The sequence below is a fragment of the Channa argus genome, chromosome 11 (genome assembly GCF_033026475.1).
Source record: "Channa argus isolate prfri chromosome 11, Channa argus male v1.0, whole genome shotgun sequence".
NCBI lineage: Eukaryota > Metazoa > Chordata > Actinopteri > Anabantiformes > Channidae > Channa > Channa argus.
Window position 1 is genome coordinate 23,693,365 of NC_090207.1, and position 11,877 is coordinate 23,705,241.

An 11,877-nucleotide genomic window follows, 5' to 3' on the forward strand; every position below is an offset into this window, starting at 1 on the left:
TATATATATATATATATATATATATATATATATATATATATATATATATATATATATATATATAAATAAATAAAGGGTGCCTTATTCAAAAGTTTAATAATTCTGCCTGAAGGGAAATGTTTCCTCCCCAGGCAGAAATAAACGAAGTGTGAAAATGGGTTAGATAAAAAACAATCTGAAATTTGTTTTGCGTATTTGTAGTGTGGGACTGAGTGGTTCCTGTTCCGTTGGCTGATTGACAGGTGAGGAAAAACTTGAATTTAACATCAGTCACTCCTGCCATGGCCATAGACTATAATTCGTCTCTTTTCATGCCACATTACTTTAGAGAAATATTTCAGTGTAATGTTTCTGTCCACATTTATGTCCTAATTGCTGTTTTGTGTTTTGTTGTTTTTATTGTTTGAGTCTGGCGCTCGAAGACTGTAGACTGTACTGAATCCATTTTCAAAACACCGTCTGCCGTTTTCCTTTTGTGGTAAACATCCTGATGCCTGCAGTGACAGACACGCCATTGAGTTTGTGTTTTTCCTTTCTTTTTTGTTTGTCTCCACTCAGTCAGATGCTTTGGAATTCAGTGCTTTCAGTGGACTCACTGTGCTCCATGTGAGTGCTTCCATTCACCCCTGACTAAAGGCACTGTTTCAGTTACAGAATGCTTAAAACTATTCAAAATATTTATCATGCAATTTTCTTAACATTTTTGGGATTTTTCTTTGTACAAATAAATACTTTACAATCCGTTTGTCTCCTTTGTCTGAGCCTAAAAGTCCACATACTTGATAGCTGTCACTAGTTTAAGACATGTCTTTCCAGTTTGTAAAAAACATCCCAAAGAGCAACGCACACTTCCTCCCAGTATAATTTTATTCACAGAAAGCAAAAAAACAAAACAGGTTCAATGTGAAGTTAAGCTGACAAATGAAATCAGTCATGTGTGTCAAATATTTATTCCTTTAAACGGTTTATTACTGATTAATTTCATGTCGGGAAAAATTAATAGTACATCTCTTTTTTTCTCCAGTGTACAGCAAACCACAGCTGACGAGTGTGTTTCAACCACAGCACACGCGGCATGTTGAACACATGCACAGTTCGTTTTGCTAATTATGTGTATGTGTTCTATGTTGAATATAAACACACATATATTTTTATATACATACACATAATTAATAGAAATCAAAGTGAGATACCATTTCTGCATCACAGTGACCCATCAAGATCTCAAACGGAGGATGACAGGTAAATGTTTGCAACAGAATCTAAGTTCGAGCTCTCTCCATTAATTACTCTCCCAATGCAATTGGTGATGCTTCCACCTCTGCATCAAATCCTCGCAGTGCACATGGAGAAGGAGACAAGCTCAGGTCCAAATGCACTTGGATCCATTCTCTTTGTTCTTCCTTTAACAGTGCCACTATCTGCCACACTCACTACGGATGCCAAAAAAAATAAAAAAATCAAAAACACTGTGTGGTAACACGTCCGTTGAACATGTGTTGGGGGGGGGGGGGGGGGGTAATTATAGAGAAGAGCAAAACGAAAAAATAACAAAAAAAAGAACAAGACATGTCAGACCGTCTACATACCCCTTCAAAAGAAGTGTTGCATGCTCAGAAAGCAATGAAAGTCACTTGACTATAATAAGCCAGTTTCCAGAGAAAGAACGGCTGAACTTTTATGACCAAATGTAGGTGCTGAATCGGTCCATGTGAGAGATGCTGGGGGTGGGCAGAGGCTGCGTGAATATATGAGTGCGCCTGAGCACTTCCTGGAGACCAAAAGTCCACTCAGACCCTGATTAACCCTGCTTCTCGACTAACCGGAGTACACTATGGAAACAGTCCAACGAGAGGAGCAACAGAGCTCCTACGTTTCTGTTTTTCTCCTTTATCATATTGGCAGTATTGTTGTTTAAAAAAGTATGGAAGAAAGGGTTAAAAAAAAACGTTGAGAGTTTTAAGACTGTAGCAAACAGTGCTACAGAGAGAGAGAGAGAGAGAGAGAGAAAAATAAAATAACATCAATAGTTTTTGGCTCAGCACTAATGGAAGTTACGGGGGTGAGGGTGTGAAGCTTGGCAAAACAAACAAAAGAAAAAAAAAAACCTGAAGTCACCAGTTCTGTCCATTGGATTAGTTTCTATAGGTCATCTACCAATTACCATCATTTGTGTGATTCCCACCCATCAAGTCAAATAAAACAACATCTAGCAGTTCATGATCTGCTGACGTGAGACATGGTAACGTGGTGTCATGGTTCTGAAATTTTGAAACTGTAGAGAGGCTTTACAGTAGGACCTCTGCTCTTGGTCAGATCCCATATTAACAATAATAACAATTAAAAACAACAACAACAACAAAAAATAATCCTGGGCAACCCTTCCCAAAAGACAAAACTAAAAATAAAAGAATAAATCCAGAAAGAAAAATTGCGAGCCCTCCTCCTCCTCAGGCATCGAGTCTAACATGACTCTGAATGTCCTGTGTGCAGTTGAATGAGAAGGAGAGATGAGATACTGATGAAAGATTAAGGGATTTTGTGGATATTAATCTGAGCATTATGGCGATCAGTTGTCAGCTTGCAAATCCTTTAAGAAAGGAGGACCTCGGATCAATAGTGCCCATTTGTTGAATTCCAAATAAAACTCGATCTGACGTCTAATAAAATCTGTACATTTTTAAAGTCTTCACGATGCATTTGTCCAAAAGGGATTTTTTTTTTTTTAAATCTTTCAACGTTTATATTTATTAAATCTTTATCTGCTCTTTAATTTAGATGCTCTCAGTCCCTTGGTGTATGTGTGTGTGTGCAATTATGTGTGTATGAAGAAAAGATGCCTCCGGCCTTCTGTGGATGGCTTCCAGTTTGCTAGCAGCACTTTTTCTTTCGTTTACTGTTCCGGGTGAGTTTGACCACGTCGTTCTGTTGCTGCTGCTGCTGCTTGGCTATCACCTCTTTCTTGGCTCTTAGCACTAGCTCTGTAATGCAGTTGAACATCTGCAGGAGAAGCACAGAAACAAGGAAGCGTTGTGAGCATAGCAATGGCTCATTTTCGACAGCCACAAAAAGTCTATATCACTCTCATATCTGTCCACTGAAAATGACGCTACAGCCAGTAACCTTAGCATGAATTTAGCCAGTTGAACGGTGACAATAACAATAAGACACTATTGGCACATTTAGCCCTACTGATCAGCATGTGTTACGTAAAAATTCACTCCACTTAAACTGCTCCACATTCCAGGGATGTCCCAGAAACTACTCCACACAAACGTGTCTGTCTGCAAACAGTCTAAGGTCAGAGACAACACAAATAATGAGATACCTCTTCAACGTTGATGTTCTCTTTTGCACTTGTTTCAAACAGGTTAATTCCCATCTGTTCGGCAAACTTCTGCGCGTCAGTCGTCTCGACCACCTTTGAGTTGGGGTCGTCGTTCTTGTTTCCCACTGAAAACAGAATACATTGCCAAAGGTGTAAAAAAAAAAAAATGGGCTGCCTCCAGTCTAAACAAAATTTTTTACACTGCTTCTTGAAAAAAAAAAAAAAAGGGGTAGCGGTTTCTTGCAAAACAAGTCAAGGTGGTAACATTGTCTGGACTGGACAGGAGCATTCTTACCTAATATTCGGCAAACATCGTCGCAGTTCTGGTTGATTTCATGTAACCATCGTTTGACGTTGACAAACGACTCTGCACTTGTGACGTCGTAGACTACTATGACCCCATGCGTTCCCCTGTAGTATCTGAACACAGAGAGGGTGAGAGGCAAAAGTCACCTTTTTTTTTTTAAACTCGAGTAGCTCAATGAGTTCAAGAAAGTCCAATTTTATTACACAAAATATATTCACAGTGTTGAAAAACTAAAAGCTAAAAGTAATAGAAAGTTCAAAGATAAAAATTAAAAACTTCATAAAATAATGAATAAATTGCTTATCTAGGTAAATGTAGTAAGACATTGTTTCAGTAGTTAAATGGATAAAAAAGTGACTTAGAAGTAGCTGAAATTGTTATACCAGATTTCAAAATATTAGATTAATAAATAGATAGGGGGCCTAGTGACTCAATGGGTAGAGCATTGGGTTGGGATGCAGAAGCCACACGATCGAATCCCACCCCAGAAGGTGTGGCCAAAAGTAGTTGAAACAGCTCAAAAGAAATTACAGTGTAGACATAAAATTACATAAAAAGTTAATATTGTAAATGGTTGAAAAATGGCTGCAATGTCCAGCTTTTACATCTCCACCAGGAAGCAATAGGATTCTAAACTCCAAAGCTGTAGTAACGACTATGCAGTGTTTGGGAATTAAACTAGCTGTAGCATGACACTATATAAAAGGAGTCCACTCATAGACACAAATATTAGTGCTGCATCAAAGTATCCTCCTCTGATGAATTATATCTTACAGAAAATATCTGTATAGATTATGTTAGTGCTGCTGCAAGGTGGCAGTGGCTCAGTTGGTAGAGTGGCAGCCTGCCGACCACGAAGTCCGAGGTTGTTGCCCAGCACCTTCCAACCACATGTCGAACTGTCCCTGGGCAAGACCCTGAACCCCCAACAGCCCATCCTCACCCCCCAGCCGTGCAGTGTTGGTCTCAAGCCAGAAATAAGAAACTGTTATTCAAACCGTAGAAACTGATCATTGAATTTTTTTTTTTAAATCTGGGAAGGATTTCTGAAAAAAGTCGGCGTTAAGAGATACGGATTCTGGTGACCCAATTTCCTCAGGCAGTTCACTCCAGTGCTTTGAAGCTCACACTATTCAGGGACAAAATGCCTCTGCCTGATGTTCACAAGTTACATATGTAGGTTCATATGGAACTAAGGGGTCAAATATATAGTTTGGGAGGACGTCATCTGTTTCGTCGCATGCTGGGGACCTATTACAACAATCTCTGTTTTCATTCTATCTAGCAGCAAAAATGTGACGGTTTTATGTGAGACACCATTTCTAATAACTCAGGTAGGGAAATGAGAGACCCCCCCCAAAAAAACAAACAAACAAACAAACAAAAAACAAGTACTCTGTACTGATTGGCGAACATTAGTACGTTTGACAGATAACTGATTTATGATTTTATTGTTCAAATAGGATTAAAATGTTCAGAATTCCTTTCAGCTGGAGGAGCAACAGTATAGAATAAAAATCTGGGGTTGTGCTAATGGGCAGCTATAAGATCAGGAACATGTTGTGCTCTAGTGTTGTTGAGTTTAATAGTGTAGCAGTTGTTGTAGCATCATAATCAATCTGGAGCCCAAATTTCTTCCATCTTTGCCGGCCTTTCCCTACATTCAGTCCTAATGCCATGAATATTACAGTTTATCCAAGGTTGAGGCCTATGTGTAGGCTTGTACCTGCCTTTACATGGAACAGTTGCTTCTTGTGCAAATACAGTATGTACATGAATCACTGGTGGTTAACAAGGTCATCAATATGTGACGAGGATGATCCACCTTGATTAAACACTGCAAAAGGTAGGAAGAGAATATAGCTAGTGACTGGCTAATAAAAAGATGTTTCCCAGGGTGTTTTTGAGTTAAAATGGTGGGATGTAGATAATGACTCAATGCACTTTACTTAAAAGCAACAGTATATTCCGTTTAAACGATTCCTACAAAAACACTAAAATACCTAAGTCTTTGAACGCTTGAGTGGGGTCCACAGAAAGGACAGCAGCATCTTTCCTCCACAGATGACTAAAGCAGGGTGACAGCTGGACAGTTCCAACCGTAAACCTGCAAGCTTCAGACAAGAGCCAGGCCCCAGGAAGGGAGCATCACCACTGTAGCTGGCTGCACTGCACCAAACACAAAGACCCTTTTGTCATGTTTGCTTTGTGCATGTGTGTGTCAGTGTTGCCGCCTGGTGTGATAGTGTGGAGATATGGTGTTGTCCCAAATGTCCAGCAGTAATGGGCTAACAGACAGCAGGCGTGGATCTTTGTGCGTGTGTGTGTGCTGATCACACGTGAATAGAGAACCAAAAACTGCCAAACACACACAGCGAGCATGTGGGCCCAAATCTGCAGGAAAACTCTGCCCAAACAGGGTAATGAACTGTTAATACAGTGGACTTCTCACTCAGAAATCATCAATCAGGATGAACCGTGGTGGCTTAAGTGTTTGAGGCACTGACCATTTGTCCACACTCCTCCTGGTATGAACTGAGTGGAGAAACACTGTACGTTTCCTGGTATCTCTTAAATCTATATCTATGGTCTGCACCTGTTAATTCTTTCCTACATTTTTGGGGATAAATATTTATAAGTACTTGGTGTTAAATGAGTGGTGATACTACAGTTCAAATAAAATTGGGAATATAAATGAGCAGTAAACTCACCAGAAGGGGAAAATTGTCTTTTAGAACATTAACGTTTGAAGATTTGGATAAATGGACCAAGCAGTTTTCAGCCCGTTAACCATCTCAACAGCAAAATTAACGTAGAACCTAAGGAGTTATCATGCAGGAGGGATTCCTGCAGAACCACTAGCAGCCTCACTTCTAAACTAGGCCGGTCATAATCCTCAGGGGAAGAAGCGTCAGCACTGCAGAAGACTTCAATCCTTTTGAATAATTTTTGGTGATCTGATCGTCCTCGTTGCAGTGTGGTGCTGGGGGGCTTATTTCCTAAGTACAGCCTTTTTCTTGCCCAGTCAAGGTCAGAAAGGATTGACAAGGTAAGATGATGGCGGTTTGGGCTGTAGGTCTTAGCCTTTTTTTCCTGTTTGTGCTGCCAAGATGCGGTCTTCTCCTTGGGAGAGTGTGGCAGAATGCACGGCTCTTATTTATTGCGCACCCAGTGTCAATTCTGTAATGTTATGTCAGGCCTGTCCATGTTAATTGCAAAGTAATTGTGATCGGCCAGGCACTTTATACGAAAAACGAAATCAGTCTGACAACTGGCATTAGTGCAAGACATATGAACACAAGTAATTGGTTGTCAGACACAGTGGGGAAGGGGAGGGGGGAGACTGGGACCATTGGTAAAAGGACAGGAGCAGAAGCAAACCATCCATTTAGCTATCGAGTTTCTCTAACTTAATCTCAAGCGACACTGAACAAACTAAATGCTGATTCATCACCACTGACTGTTGTTTAAACGTTTTGGATGTTGGACTTCTTTAGCTTGTTGTGTTATGTCAATCAGTGCAATCTTACAACAGTTTAGTTACTGGGATGAGACCATTTTTAAGCTGCTATAATACATATTCTCATATTTGTAATTACTTTGTGTTATGTAAATAAGGTTGTTTGTGGTGACAAACGCATAATTATTACCCTGCAAAATTGCAATTTCTTCTGTCTCTGCAAAGTTACCAGTGTCTGTGAGCTCACGTTTTGGTTTTACAGCGCTCAGCTGTACTGCTCATTCATGACATATGGAGAAAATATCAATTATAGACTGGACACGTTCCACAAAGAAAAACCCATGGGGTCTAACTACTGCCGCTTCTTCCAACGTCCCATTAAGACCTTACACGAATGTGATGTAATCCCATTTCATTTATTAGCCTTATGCTGTGAGCTGCACAGGTGGTGCCAAATGAAACGCTGTGTTTTGATAAGATTTCCCAACGGGAAAGAATGTCTGCATATGAGTGAAGGGAGCAGCTTTGCTTTTGATGAGCGCTGCGACTTTGCTGAGACCAAAGTGATCAGTAAAAAAAAAAAAAAGAAGACGACAAAATCAATTCATTTTAGCCATTTGAGCACAGAATACTGCTCAAATCAAATTTACATTTTAAACTTTATTTTGACAAAAAAACTGCCCTTTGCAGTAGTAGCTGCCTGACAAACCCAGGACATTCTGCAGATCTGTTTTTTTTTCTTCTAGAAATTCAGATGTGATTTTCTTCCAGGCCTTCTGCAAAACTTCTCAAAGATCTGCTGTGCTGGTTGGGCTGTGTTCCCAAACTATTTGATCCAGCTTCTCCCACATAGGCCTAATGAGGTTCAGAGCTAGCGACTGAGCTGGCCAAGCCATCACCAAGATTATTCCAGCACCTACTTTCTTCTACTTTTACACAACTGGGAAAAATGCATGGGGATCACCGTCTTCCGGCAAACAGAAGTTTTCCCCTATTAGTTGTTGACCAAAGGTAATGGCATGCTTCTTCAATATGGAGGGGTATCCATGCCGGTTGAGAAAGATTTTCCACTCTTCCATTGCCAAAGCATCGCCGGACCATGTTTTCACCTGCATGCTTCTTCGTCTTTTCGGCAGCTCTACATCTGACACATTCTTTCACAATTATTCTGTGCTCAAACAAGCTTAAGCATTAAGTGTTTTTCTTTCTTTGTGCGTTTTGCGACCCATTCACAGCTATGCAATTGAATAAACCCACTAAAGATAATAGAATTACAAAAGTGTATAGGTGTTTCCTGCCATTTTCCTACCAACTTGGCAATTAGATTTAGCTCACAGGTTTTGTGATACACATGCTTTAAAGTTGTGTTTCTACAAGGGGGAACTCCGGCTTTTGTGGTGCATCATAAAACAATTTATCTGTAGTGACAAAGATTGCGAGGATGATCTGTATGTTCGATACGGTCTCTCAAAAAATACTGAAGGCAGAATCCATCTCTGTCATCTCAGTGGGAGCCCAGAGCCACATGGATGCTACGGAAACACTCAACAAAAGTGTGACACACACCGCAAGCGTAAGCGGGTAAAGCTGCCCAGCCCTTGCCGGCGTGTAGCACTACAATATGAGACCAGGAGCCTCCCTCTCACATCTGTAATTAGGATCTGTGGGGAATTCCACCCAGTTTCACAGAGAAGCACTGATTTAGTCTAGCTGTCTACAAACTGCTTCCTCAAATAATACTGAATCTGAGGACGCATAGAGCCTTCTTGGTTTCAGATTCATTAAATAAAATGAAAACAACCTTAAAAGCTCATGCGGATGTGTGTTTGAGTGTGTATGGATCTACTTACGTGGAAGTGATGGTGCGAAAGCGCTCCTGCCCTGCTGTATCCCAGATCTGCAGCTTCACCTTCTCCCCGTTGATCTCCACTGTCCGGATCTTAAAGTCGACCCCAATTGTGGTGATGTAGCTACCTGTGAACATGCAAATGAACACAACAATCAGTTGAACGACCTTCAACGAAAACATGTAAAGCTGTAAAATACTAGTGCAGTCGTTGAGGTAGAACCACGCACCGGAAAATGTGTTGTCTGCAAATCGCAGGAGGAGACTGCTCTTCCCCACTCCTGAGGACGACAAACAAGAACAGAATGAGGTTCAGAAGTAGTTAAAATTATTGCAATAAATGAGTGAAATATTTTGTGCACCACAAAAAAAGCACTCCAGTTACCCAAATGTAAAACCACGTTAACTGATGTAGTCCTCATATATCTAAGGATTAAGCACTTTAAACTATACAAAGTTGTACCTGTTGCACAGTATACAAGGTGCAGGATTCAAAATACTCTTCATTTATAGCATTCAGATTCAGTATAACTGAAAAGAACAGCAACTGAAAAGGCTTACATCGACAGAAGCAAGACTTCAAAAAGGAACAAACATATTTAACTGGGTTCCTAAAATAATCTTGCTCAATGAATACATTTTTGGAAGCCATAACAGTTACGCAACAGATTAAAAGGAGAGGGGGAAAAACAGACAGAGAAAGGGAACGAGATTTAAAAGGGGAGGTGAGATGAGAAGGGTCAGCACTGTGTTTTCAGCACATCAATTGTCAGAGAACAACTTGAAGTTAGAAGGTGACTCTGCTACCCAGCCTGGGATAGGACTCAACCTGCAACTGTGTTCCTTAGCATACCTATTTTGTTATTGTCATTTTATGTATGACTGACGGCAACATACTCTCAGGAACCTGAAGAACTTTCAGGTACCTGTGGTCCCAACATTACAGTTTTTTTCAAACAAAAACAAACGCTTCAAAGCAGAAGAGGCACATACATCTGTGTGTGAACTTCTGCACCACTAATATGCTGTACCCTTCCTAGTGTTTGGCCAAAAACACACAAACACCTCACAATTATAGTCGTGCGTGTGTGTTTAATAAAATCCTTTACAGAACATTGTGTTAAACAGCTAAGCTAGTGTCACCCAACTCTACTTGACCAAATATTTCATTTGCTACTGTGACATGCCAAAGGTTAAACAAGGTCAGCTAACTCAGCCTACATGCAGCTCTAAGATCCAGTGTGTTAGACATGTCTGATTCTCGGCAGCTGCTGAACAAGGGGCAGAAGGTCACAGCATCTTTCCTAAGTAACGTCAATGCAGCACTACAGACAGTTGCATTTCCATGCTGCAGCTGAGGCGCACACTGGCCTCTGTGTGCGAGTGGTAGTAAAGGCATCGCTGTGCTGCCTGGGCCTCCAATGTGAGCATCCAGCTGATGGGGCAGTGCCAGGATCTGAGGGGTCAATGAATGCAAAGGCCACAAAGAGGTTCTGCTTGGTGAGGCTCAACTCTTACAAAGGGTCGGACCGTCTTAAAATGTTTTCACCTTAACAGGGAGATACAAGAAGAACCAATGTTTGTATGGAGCGAACACAAGCACTTCAGACATCTACATTGTTTTCCACAGCTTTTAAGATATTACTCCTCTTCAAATAATGGTCATATTTCAGACTTTTTCAATAGAACTGAAAAAACTGAACGAAAGAGTGTAAAATATTATTTAGGCAAGAATAAATCACTTTTTTGTTTTGTTTTTTTTTAAATCGGCCATCATTTTAAGAGGGTGACTATACTCAGCTGCTTGACAGGCACATGCACTGAATTAAGTTTCGGTGCATGTTATACTTTCCACTTAGCAAATGAGCTCAATGACAACAAAAGGTTGTTCTTTAGTCTCACTTCACTATAAGTTTGCCTGGATCGATGCAAACCAGACTGCAGTGCAGCCTTCGTCCACTGTAAAGCAGCTAGCAATATCATGCTAGCGGGCTAAATAACAAAATGCATTTCAAGACGTTCACCGAGCTCAGCTGATTTTAACACTGTGCAGCAAGCTGAAGAAATGCTTTGGGTTTTTTTTTTTTTTAGCTCATGTAGACAAATCTCAACTTCTTAAAATACCAGCTTCTCAATTCAGCTGTTAGCTTAACGTTATACCGTTAGCTAACATCACCAAGGCGTCAAAGTAAGATGTAACGTTAGCCGAACTTCAGGTTTGGGCACGCAGCTAGAAAAGGATACAAACACAGTATGTGGAACCGTGTAACGTTATAGTTATTCGGTTTCCAGTGCGCGTTTCTCCTTTGAACTGGAGGCGATATCCGGCCCGATCGGCTGACATGCCCAGCCCGGACACACAACCCCCCACCCTGTCACCGCCACAAAAATATGGCGGATTTGTACAGTTCAAATTCTTTCCATGCAGAAAATGTAAAAAGACAATAAGTTGTAAACGCGTCGGAGAAGTGCACTGCAGACCCGGAGCAGCGTTTCTGCTTCTCGCTCTGGAAAAAAAGACGGCAGGGCCCACTTCCCGTCCCGCATCCCCGGCGTCGCCTTACCGCTGTCACCGATGATGAGCAGCTTGAAGAGGTAATCGTAGTCCCTGGCCATGCCGGTAGCTGGTGGCTCACCCCCGCCTTGTGCCGCTTCTGTGCTTGCTTTGCTATCCGACCCCCTCGGCCAGGAAAAACTAACCAGCCCCCAGATCCCCCCGCTACGAAAGAAAACGACCGCTACAAAGGCTACAAAATATTAGCCCCCGAACCCGGCGGCGTTTTTCTCGGTGTCAGCAATCCTTTCCCTCCGTTGCAAACAGCCGGAAACGCCGCTTCCTTCTCTGGTGGAGCTGCGCCCAACTCTGACCCGGCCTCACTGCGCAGGCTCCTGCTACAGCGCAGCCATCCAGTCCCATTGATGAACGCTGGATTCAT

General features: G+C 41.4%; 1 protein-coding gene across 2 annotated transcripts; it reads right to left on the bottom strand.

Annotated features, from left to right (window-relative positions):
- Positions 1–849: 849 nt before the first annotated feature.
- rab35b (RAB35, member RAS oncogene family b) lies at positions 850–11,712 on the bottom strand. 2 transcript variants are annotated; one of them, XM_067519811.1, is made up of 6 exons: positions 11,506–11,712; positions 9,172–9,222; positions 8,946–9,069; positions 3,624–3,748; positions 3,329–3,453; positions 850–3,000 (listed from the first exon to the last, which is right to left on the bottom strand). In XM_067519811.1, the coding sequence occupies exons 1-6, from the start codon at positions 11,555–11,557 to the stop codon at positions 2,872–2,874; spliced, it is 606 nt and encodes a 201-aa protein (XP_067375912.1). In that variant the 5' UTR covers positions 11,558–11,712; the 3' UTR covers positions 850–2,871. The 2 variants fall into 2 exon arrangements, with proteins under 2 accessions (XP_067375912.1, XP_067375913.1); XM_067519812.1 differs by lacking the exon at positions 3,329–3,453.
- Between the last annotated feature and the right edge of the window lie 165 nt (positions 11,713–11,877).

Coding starts and splice junctions, on each gene's coding strand:
- rab35b (XM_067519811.1), bottom strand. CDS start 11,557: ATGGCCAGGGACTACGATTACCTCTTCAAGCTGCTCATCATCGGTGAC. Junction 9,223..11,505: donor GCTCATCATCGGTGACAGCG/GTAAGGCGACGC, acceptor TGTCGTCCTCAG/GAGTGGGGAAGAGCAGTCTC. Junction 3,001..3,328: donor AGAACATCAACGTTGAAGAG/GTATCTCATTAT, acceptor CTTCTCCTGCAG/ATGTTCAACTGCATTACAGA.